An 11,731-nucleotide genomic window follows, 5' to 3' on the forward strand; every position below is an offset into this window, starting at 1 on the left:
TCGAATTATTCAAATAAAATTTAATTTTAATAAATTTAATAAATGAAACTTAATAACTTTCAAAAAAAAAATCGAAATATAAAAAAAAAAAGTTTTTTTAAATTCAATTTTTATCATTTTTCAAAAAATTTTAAAGCTTTTTGTAAAATGCAATTTTCAGCACGGAGTTTCAGTAACTTGCCGTAAGGCACAATGCCATGCGTCACTAATTTAATTTTTTTAGGCGCTATGAGCTTGGAAGTGCACAAATTCGTCATCTTAAGAGGGCTCGATATCTGAAGAACCCATTTTTCTTAAACTTTCAACTCACTTACGAAACTTTATACTAGCCAAATTGCCAAATTTTGCATTGCATTTGTATAATGTTTTGTTGATTATATTTCTTGAAATTAAAAATGTTATTAAAAAAAATAAATGAAATATGTGGTAAAGAATTTTCTTCTCACTATCTAAATTTGCCGCCCTGGGCAGTAGCCCCGACTGCCCCTACTGTAAATCCAGCACTGCCTGCCATATGCAAATACTGGCACGATTACGTATATGTACGTTTGTCTTTTATATCATTTAAGCATTTAAATTAATACTTAGCTTTTTACACATGTAGAGAAGTTTTGTAGGCTGTTCATTAGCGGACGGTATAAGTAATCTAATTAGACAATTTGTATTTAATTGCTGTGAATAATGCACAAATCCATAAACTTTAAAGAGCTTTTGCTAATTCCAAAGAAAAGCTGGTCCGATTGCCACTTAATAGCGGCTCTTCCTTATCGAGTTTATTCCAATGGCTTTTAATTTGTGAAATATTTTCTTTCGTTTTTGAGAAAACGTTGACGAAATTCAAATTTTGACTTATCTTAAAATGGACTTTTGGCTATCCATCCATTGATGAATTTTTAAAATTAAACAACTTTTCGACGGGCCGTAATATTTTAGTATGTTCTTTAAGACCATGATATCTGTCGTCAAAAAATGATTTATGAAAATCGCCGAAACAAAAAAAATTAACAGTTAATTACAAGAAAATCTTTATGAAAAATTAATAAGCATGATTCTCAACCAATATCTTTCGAACGCTTTTTTAATGAAAAACGCTAATGCTCATCGAGTTACATCGAATGACTTGGTTCAGCCGTTTTAGAGAAAACGTCGGCTAAAGGTCGAAAATCGGCTCACATACAACGTACACACACATGCCCCTACTGTAAATTTCATACTTTTTTCGTACTGGGTCTCATTTGACTCAGAATAACTTGAAACGTCGAGAAAATATAAATTTAGCGAATCAGATTTTTGGGTGAAAACATAAGCTTCTCCTTCGGGAAGTTAATATTATTAAAAAACAAAACAATGGCATTTTGTTGGCATTTTTCCTATGAAAGAAAAAACAGACATTTTTAACTGCTTGAAAAATATATTTTTTGAAAATTTTGAAAATTCTGAATAATTAAGAAAATTTTATTTCTTTTAGAAAATTTCTGATAAAAATCGACTCTTTGGAAAATATTGAAACAATTCGACGTTTTTTGAAAAGAAAACATTCAAAATATAAGTTTATTTATAATTTTAAAAACCTTTCTTTACATTTTTGTTTATTATTTTTCTTTTTGGCATGTGTACAGTTTGTAGTTTCTTCTGGAATGTGTTTCTTCGTGATAACTTGTCGGTACAGGAGCCTCAGGCCATCTTGTGTTTTTCAGAAAACCCTCTCGCCTGCCAACAGCCAGTAAAAACTGCTTCATTTTCTCCGCCGTGGAACTTCGTTGAATCGGTCTTCACCTCCATCGGCGTTCGAACTGCCTTTAGCTCTAGATGAGGTTCTCGAGTCGTTACTTATTCGGCCATTGGAATACTTGAAGATACATGCTATTTTAATCGTATTTATATTGTTAGTCTAATATAATTTAATAAATTATAAGTCGCCCTATATATGTCTCTTATTCATTGCCCATCTTTCTCTATCCCTGCATCACTCCATTTGTTCTTCCTGCCTTATCATATCTGGAGATCTATTCCTAAATGTGAGGTGTGAGTTTTTTTTTTCTGACAGATCCGTGTTTTTTTTCTGTATATTTAACATATTTGCCCCTGCTTAGCCAAATTTGTGAAACCCCCAACTATCATGACGCCTGCTAATCGATCTAAGCTATTCGTCCATAGATTGTCAAAGTTTGAATAGAGAAGTTTTTTGTCTAGTTGCAGGTTTTGCTTGCCTTCTTGCCTTATAGGTTGCTCGAAAATCTGACCGTCATCCTAATAAAAGTCATTGGTTTCAGATCACATTTTCTATTGTGAAGGGTTTGACTCTTCTCCTGGTACTACTCTTGAGGTTTAATGCAACGGAGCGTTTTAGGTCTAAATTTTTTTACTGTGCTCCGAATTGAATGAAATTTTGGAATTAGGTTCATCTTATCCTCAAGTTCAAAAGTGAAAATAATTCGGGTTGCGCCATCACCCCCTGGAGGGATGGCACCCCTTCTCAATTGTGCAATTACATTTTTTCAAAATAACGTCGGAAATCGACAGAAGAACTAATTATAAGAAAAAATGTCTCTTATAAAAAATGTTAATCGTTTTTAAAAAAATAATAATTTTTGGTATGAGAAGTTCGAGCAATTTGCCTTAAGGCGCGATGCCATGCGCCCCACTAGTTTTGGGTTATTTTATACCTAAGCTATAAAATTGCTTGTGAGACGAGAAAGCGACTCCTTCTTTCGACGCAATTCTTTGTATTAGTAAAAAAATCGAGCTAATATCTGTACGTGTTAACAGATTTAGTACCAGGATAGGGAAGGCGAATATGACAAAATCTCCGATACAACTGCGCTCTGATTCACTCTGAGGGAGGAATTATATCCTCGTATATAACTCACTCCAGAGTTACACAACTCTAATATATATATATATATATATATATATATATATATATATATATATATATATATGCAGTACTGGTCAAAAGTTTGGGTCCACTTCACAATATTGATGAAATGTACAAGAAACCATCGTTTTCTTCATTTATTATCAATATTTATAAAAAAGTAATCACTGTTTATACCAAATATGTCAACTCACAAAGAAACCCACAAATTCTTATCTATATTTTTGAGTTTTCAAAATATCCACCTTTTTGGTAAACTTTTTTGTCCATTATATCCTCAATTTTTCATTCATATTATGTAAAAAATCAAGTAGAAAAACCATTTTCTACTTTTCTTAAATATATTGTTTGTTTAAATCTTATCAATATCATGTTTTTGACAGAAGAATGGTTTTTTAAACAACTTTTTTGTTTAAAATATTTACAAATCCAATATGCTACCATCCAATATGAATATATATATATATATATATATATATATATATATATATATATAATATATGTATGTATGGGTAACCCACAGCCTAATGGGCAGGTGCCAGTGGAGTTCGCCTGAAACTAGCTTAAGATGATCACCTATAACTCATAAATTAGATCATAGTCAGTACACATTCTTCCGACAACAAGTAAATATGTACATTTTTCAATAAAAATGTATTTCTTCATAAATCAGCTAAATACATGAGAGCCAATATACATATATGGAAGCAGCACAGTGATATACAGCATCGGTCACTTAAAGTTTATTTTTAGCATTTCAATTTAAACACTATAAAAAGCATATATATTCTATTTTTTGTTTACAATATATAAAAGATAAGGACATATGAAGATACCTAAATATAATATACTTTTTATAATTAAATAATTGTACTACTTTACATCATCATAATACATAATATGTATATATATATATATATATATATATATATATATATATATATATATATATATATGATTTTAGGTTTCAAATGGATTCAAATTTTTATCATAGTCATCATCACTAAATGGATTTCCAGAGTTCGGTTCAATATCTTCTGCAAATGGATTTTTAGATTCATCATAATCCTCATAGAATGGATTTGATTCATCTAAGTCATCTATTATCTTATTATTTTGAGCTATAGAATTAGCATTTTTCTCTGTGTACACTACAGCAGATGCATTTTGGCTTCCCATAGTAATTGTATCAGTATTAGAGGATGGAATTGTATCAATGTTTGAAATATTGGCTACAAGTGTTGCATTGTATGAATTTGCTTTCATTTCATTCTGCCTCATTCTACCTTCTGAAATGGGACGCTCCAACACTAAAATAACATATTATATATTATGAAAATATATATCATATAAAAAATATGTCAGAAAAAAAAAATGGAATGCGAAGGTCATGAGAGGACCTGGTTATTGTTAAGGAGGCAGAATTTCATATCTTTGCATTTTAAAATTCCATTTTGCAATTTTGAAGCATATATAAAGTAATACCTTGCTTAACGCTGCTTCGTTTAGCGCTGTTTTATTTCAAACCAAAGACTTTAAAATATGGGTGAGATCATGAAGGAAATAGTGGTAAATTATATGAACACACATATCATATTATATATCATTTTATTCATAATTTTATTGATGAGATAAATTAGAAAGGTGTAGAAAAATAGTGCAAGAAACAGCAACTAATCTTTTCTAATGATGATCTGAAATCTATTCAAATTTAAATTCTAATGATGCAAGAAGGAAACAAAAATATAAATGATAGTAGGAATTTCGAAGAACATTAGGTTGTCAAATATCTCCCTTCCGCTTTTTTGGTTTATAATACCAAAAGGCGGAAGGGAGATATTTGACAACCTTGGTATATTATTATATTGGTGGTTGTAAAGGATCATTGACTACTTTGACTGAAATTATAGACCAGAATAGGAAACATGAAATAAATAATAATCTGACCGAATGAGAAACAACATTTAAAATAACATTTTAGCAATTTTAATTCAGAGCCGATTTTCAGTCCATCTTCTCCCAAACATGTTAAGATAAGCTCTATTTATTTATCACAGGTTTGCTTCACGCTCTACTTTAATGGAATTTAGCCCCCGCATATATATATATATATATATATATATATATATATATATATATTGTTTATGTATATATTTTCATACCTGGCTGCCTATTTCCTTCTAATAACCGTATTTTTGCTTCTGCACCAGGACCATATGTAGTGTTTGAATTACTTGTATTTGAAATAGGTTTAACCAAAAGTTCTTTGCTAAAATAATTGTTGGCTTCTACAGAAACAGGAAAATTTTTGTCCTTTTCCAGATTTGCAACAGGACTTTTACTAAATATGCCTTTACTGAAGTAGTCGGCTACATGTAAAAATGAGTCCTCTGATTGATCCAATGCTTTATGAAATGAGTCATGAAGAGTTTTAGGATTCACTTGGGAATGTACAAGGTCTAGCATTTGCTTATTATTTGGTAAACAAGCAGGGCACTCGGACTCATGTTCTGAGAAACTCTGAAAACAACTGTTTAAAAAAGGAAAGACAATATTAATGACCAAAGTGATAAAAGTAAAAAATCATTTACCATAATTTTAAATAATAGGGTTAAATATACTATGAATAAATGTGAAATGCCTGCCTATGCAGGAAATAAAAAGAGAATCTATTGAAGCCTTCATTCTATTAAGTAACCGATAAGCATTTGTGTAGAATACATATTTTAAAACAAGAAGTATACTATGTTTTGCTTACTGCTGGTGAAATGAATGATGACACAAAAAGTGAATAGAAGGCAATTCTAATGGATGATTGCAAGCAGAACACCTTGCTCCTCGAAATTCTATTGGACCCTCTTGCATATTTGCTATATTTTTCTTAATTTTCTCAGATTCGGAGCGATATTTATTGATTAATTCATTTACCTACAGAAACATTTATATAAATTAGATAAACAATACTCAGCATGATCACAAATTCAAGCAACAGTTACCTCTTTGGTATTATCATTTTCTTGTTGAAAAACTTCAATAAAATATTCTCTCGATGTTCCTAATGTAGGACCTTCAGGAATTGATAAACAGTCTAATACTTGCAAAGGAGACTGTAGTTTCTCTTTAGCTTTCAATATAAAATAAAATTATACTCTCTAATCAATACAGTTTACTCCAATGAATCATTTGAGCATATGTTTGACATATGCATGCTTGACACTATTATTATTTGTTATACAACTTCTAGCAAGCATGCCCTAAGATATTTGACAAAACAAAAGATTTTGCCTAGATAATATTGCCTGCGTGCTTATATGTTAAATTACTTTCATTTAATACTAGATCTTGCACAATTAATTTTATTCTGGTTCATGATATATGATATATATATATATATATATATATATATATAGATCTTGAGGATTTTTTGTTCAACGTTGAAACATATTGAAATGAATAAAACATTATTAATTTCAAACACTCTTTTAATACTGACCATCCCATAATTTTATATAAAGAAAAGAATGTGGACCATAGAAGATTTTCCGAATCCAGTTTTATCTTTTTAAATTCAAATTGTATAAACAAACGCAGTTCTCCTTGCTTACTTTCAGAAAATATAATTAATTGCTGTAAATCTGATTCCCTACTACGCCCCTGAATCGCGTACGTCCCTCTCCATGCATCGCGGTTAGAAACAAATAATTATGTGTTTTATACATTTTTACATTAAAAAATTAAAATAAACTTTCTACATTCGACGCATTGGATGTTTAATTCATTTCAATATATATATATATATATATATATATATATATATATATATATATATATATATATATATATATATATATACCACGGTTTAAGAAAACTAGAATAAATTTAACATTCTAGAGCTAAAATTTCTATTTAAATTTATTACTTGCAAGATTGAAAATAAAACTTCTGTGCAATTCAATTCTGTACAAATATTTTTCATATATTTCAGTTTACTTAAAGTCTATATATATTAAATACTTTTCTTACCAATAAATTGTAACATTTCTGCAACTATTTCTTTGGGAGCATCCTGATTTCTGCACACACCCCAAAGTGCCTGAAGCCATAATGTGGGTTGTGATGATCCTAATCGCCTACACACATCCAAAACATTATTGTAATCCTTATGTTTTAAACTGTGCCTTATAATGAGTTCATACCTACAAGTATAAAAAGCAATCAAATAAATCATCAAAAAATTATTGACTAGAAAAAGTCAGAAATTATTTAAAGTATGCCAATAACTGATTACTGTAATTATCTTTCAACTTCATATAAACACAATATACTATTTATTTTCTCAGTTATTAATTATTAATGCAAATCTAATAATATGTTGGAATTTAAAAGTTATGATAATGTATCTGCTTTAAAAATGTGTTAACTTCTTACTAACATTTTGGTTTTTTCATACAAATACAACATTCCTGGATAAAATTTATATGTATGACATAGAACTAATATATGATGTTCATCATATGAGGAATCAGTATGTCTTAGTATTTCTAGTATTCTATCTCTGATTGCTTCTAAGGAATTATCACTTGCCCATAATTGAAGATACTGTTCCAATAGAGTGTTATAAACTAATGTATCACAAACAGTAAGGACTTTGATGAGGCATTCCAAAAACTCAATAAGATAACCAGAATTATCATGAAATAGATGAATGTAATCTTCAGGATTCGCACGATCAACACTATTGTGCATTTGTATATCTATTAATGGTTTATATTTGGGATGATAATCAGTACATAGTTTTTTCAAAAATTCTGTTGATTCCTTAGGTATGATTTCAAGTAAAATTGTTCCATATATGCTCATGTATTTTGTGGCATCTTCAAATTCTAAACTCTCAATATAATCTAGTCCTTGTTTGTGTTCTTTCATGTCTTCTAACAATATTTTCAAACATAAATCATGTTTACCATGCTTTTTTGCTAATTCCAAGGCTTGATCAATACTAGCTGTTCTGCAAACCTGTATTGCAACGTCTACATCAAAGTCTAATTCACGATCACTAGCTTTCAAAAAATTAGCTAGTTGTTCAGGTTCATCTAACCTAGTGAAACAGTTCAATAGAAGAGTAGTATGATCCCCAGATGCATAACCTTGCCTATGCAGAGCTTGCAAATATGATGTTAAATGATTTATATGTTGAGATGATAAAAATCGCCTAATAACATATGATGGTTCCAAACAACCTATTGTTTTAATATACTGTTCTACAGCACTTCCATAATCTCCTTTAGCATATAAGTGATCACCATACTGCCGAAATATATCCGACAAACTATCACTATCATATTGTTGTTTCTTTGCTATCCGTATAGCAACATCATATAAATTCTTTTTAAAGAGTAAGTTCAATTTTGATTGTAAATCCTTTTCGTCTAAATGCCATATTTCATTATTTGAAGTCAGTATGTAACATGCACCCCATTCAGTGAAAATGTGCTCGAAGTCATCTACTGGCGATGAATAAACTATAAATTTATTTTGTATATCTAACACTGTCAGTTGTAATTTTGAATTCATAGATGTATTTGATGTTGGCTTTGAACGAGATAGAATTACTAAATGAGATCTGAACCATTGTAAATACATCTTTTCACCTTTCACTGCGTAACAAGGTCCTCTTCCATCAGCTGAATAACAATAAACAGCCTAAAATGAAAGTATATATTACTAGATTATAATTCAGCAATCTAGTAATAAATATATATATATATATATATATATATATATATATATGTGTGTGTGTGTATTCATACATCTGTCCTTCCAACCATAAAGTCACTGTGATCTTCACTTGACCGCTCTGGTGGAGCACAATAACCAGGATCGCATTCAGATTTATCAAGAGTTAATTTATTTTCTCTATCCCGGCCTGTTAAAGTATATACTAATACACCTTTACTGCTACTTATAAATAAATGAACACATTTTGTTACAGCCCTGAAATAGTACTTTCCAAATTATTTTGTAAAACAACATTAATGCCAAATCAAGCATTCCCTATCTCAATAATATAAATTACTTTTTAAGCTTGCAGTATTTATTAAAAGTAAGTTATTAATATCACTATTATTTGACTAGTTATATATTCAAAATCATTCACAATACAAGAATCATGTGCAAAAACAAATATTAATTATTGTCCAGAACTAAAAAAATATGAATAAACAAATTTTTATTCAAAACACCTGCATAACTCAATTCAATTAATAAATGGTATCCTAATAAAAAATAAAGTTCTCAATCAAACTCTCATACTTGAAACCCAATCCATATATAATTCCACTATTTGCAGTAAGGGTCTTAACTTTAGACCTATCTCGTGTGATATCACCACGATGCAGATCAATTGTTCCATTGTCGTATCCTATTGCTAATAGTTGCCCACCTTCGCCAATAGTGAGACAAGTTGGCTTTCGGTTCATTTGAGACGGAGACTTGAAAGTTCTTAAGCATGTTGGAACTCCTAAAAAAATAAAAAACTCTAATGTTTCAAAACTTTCTATAATATGAGAAAAACTAATAAAAAGAAGTAATATTTGTTATTATGTATTTATTCAAATAATTTAAAATCAAATTATAAAATAAATTCTTTTTATCACATTAAATATAATCCTATATGAATCTGTACCCTTTCGAAATTCAAGATATTTAAATAATTTATAAATTTTAATATTAAAAAAATTCATATTTTTTTTATCGTATGAAATATAATCGCGAGGAAAAAATCGTAAAATTGTCAAAAAAAAAAAAAATAAAAATCATTTAAAAATGTACATTTTAGAATATTTATTAGCCTGCAACCTTATTAACTTCCCGAAGAAGAAGTTTATGTTTTCATGAAAATATCCGATTCGCTAATTTTGTTTTCTCGACGTTTCAAGCCACCATAAATTGAATGAGACCAAATTTGGAAAAAGTATGTGTGTTTTTTTTTTCTGGTATAGCGAAGGAAATGAATTAACTGTCGAAAAAAAAAAATTGAAGCCGATTTTTATGGAACTTTTTTTGGCGATATATATCATGATCTTATGGAACTTACTGAAATATTACGGTCTTACGACGAGTAGTTAAATTTTAAAAATTCATCAAAGTTTGAGAAAATGACGTTCTTTTGACGTTTGTTAAAATTAAAGTTAGACGATTTACTTGGTATAACAATAGAGTACTTGATCTTAATGAACATACTAAACCATTAAAGCCCTACGGACACTGGTTCAATTACAAAAATTGTTGATTTTAGAAAATTTGCTTTTAGGAAAGTGTTCAATTATGTGTAATAAATCCACTCGGAATACTTTCAATCACTCATAAATTCATTTATATTTTATTGATCGACTCGATTATTTATACATATCGGGAAGTTCATGTAACTTGCCTCAAGGCAAAATACCAATACCAACTAGTTTATTTTTATTACACAATAGCATGTACAATATTAAACAAAAAAAAAAAAAAAAAAAAACATTACAAATGTCCCGTTTGATTGATGTCCAAAACCCTAGTAGAGGAAAACTAACTTATATTTAATAGTCTTTACTTTTTATATTTATTGTTTGTCCTCTTATTCCTCAATAATATCTTATTATTTTATCTTTGTATGATATATTCTTTACAGACAAATAAAACTTGTTAGTGAACCACGAATAAAAATCATAAGAACCTACTTTTACATTCATGTCTATTATGCTCAACTTCATTGAAAAATAATTATTAAGGCTGAAAAAGTTTCATAAAGCAAAAGTTTAATAGATCTAAGATCAAGAATTAAAATCATACCTGTTTTTGTCAATTTGGATAAATTCCACACTTTCATTAAGTGTACATTCAAATCATCTTCCTAAAATATTATCATTTATTAATTTATACAATTAATACTGTTATTTATTATTTCACTGATATAAGTAAATTCCCAAAAACTATGAAATGAGTGGTTCTGAAATACTTCAACTCCATCTCTGATTTATAGAATAATCATTTTTAATAGAAAATGATAATTGTAAATTTCAAGTAAAATATCTATTGTAAAGTTCAATAAAATTACGATTAGATGAGAATGAAAATATTTTTCTGTAAATCTTTTCAAATTGATCAACTAATCATACGCCTCAAAATTGATATAAGCTGATACAAATCAGAAGTTAGGCAGCATACAAAAGCTCGATATTGGAGTCAATAATAACAATAATATTCTTTAAGTGACTGATTGAACAAAAAAGACAGGAACGAAAAAAATAATATCTTACTCCAATAGTTACTAAAATGGCAGGATATTGTGTATCACTTAATAATACACTCTTATCGTAGGCTTGAAATGTTTGAGCCTGCCATAGGCGAGATATCAGATGTATATGCCCTGATGATGTTCCAAATATTATTATACTACTTGCACTATTACTCCAAGTGGAAATGGTATTTACTTTTGAATCCTAAAATAATATTTAAATATTATTAAATATTTTTACATTTTAAAAACTAGTCATTTAAATGACTGATATTTGATAATTCTGGCGTACTTTCAATAGATCGGCTATTTTACCATCATCAGTATCTTTTTTAAGATCGAAGAAATTAAATTTCCTCCACTAAAAAACAATAAAAGCACTCGTTATAAATAATGAATTATTTATTTAAAAAATAATATATTGATCACAAAAATCAGAACCTCTAAAAAGGCCATTCTTGGTAGGGCGATATAAAAATATTTTCAAAATCTATGTAAATGTAAACTAAATACAAACATTGTAAAACAACATTGTTTATAATAATAAATTATGATTAAAAGTTTATAAAACCGTG

The 11,731-nt window shown here is 28.8% G+C and overlaps 1 protein-coding gene across 1 annotated transcript; it reads right to left on the minus strand.

Annotated features, from left to right (window-relative positions):
- Nucleotides 1-3,838: 3,838 nt before the first annotated feature.
- Nucleotides 3,839-11,731, minus strand: LOC113375510 (vacuolar protein sorting-associated protein 11 homolog). The gene is made up of 12 exons (XM_026615442.1): nucleotides 11,598-11,731; nucleotides 11,449-11,517; nucleotides 11,179-11,361; nucleotides 10,712-10,772; nucleotides 9,191-9,398; nucleotides 8,689-8,872; nucleotides 7,311-8,581; nucleotides 6,902-7,074; nucleotides 5,875-6,002; nucleotides 5,637-5,806; nucleotides 5,041-5,408; nucleotides 3,839-4,188 (listed from the first exon to the last, which is right to left on the minus strand). Exons 1-12 carry the CDS (start codon nucleotides 11,610-11,612, stop codon nucleotides 3,839-3,841), a joined length of 3,180 nt encoding a protein of 1,059 aa, XP_026471227.1. The 5' UTR covers nucleotides 11,613-11,731.

Source organism: Ctenocephalides felis, unplaced genomic scaffold, assembly GCF_003426905.1.
Source record: "Ctenocephalides felis isolate EL2017-DRISC unplaced genomic scaffold, ASM342690v1 CF-g0.4_SCAFFOLD_01886, whole genome shotgun sequence".
Lineage (NCBI taxonomy): Eukaryota > Metazoa > Arthropoda > Insecta > Siphonaptera > Pulicidae > Ctenocephalides > Ctenocephalides felis.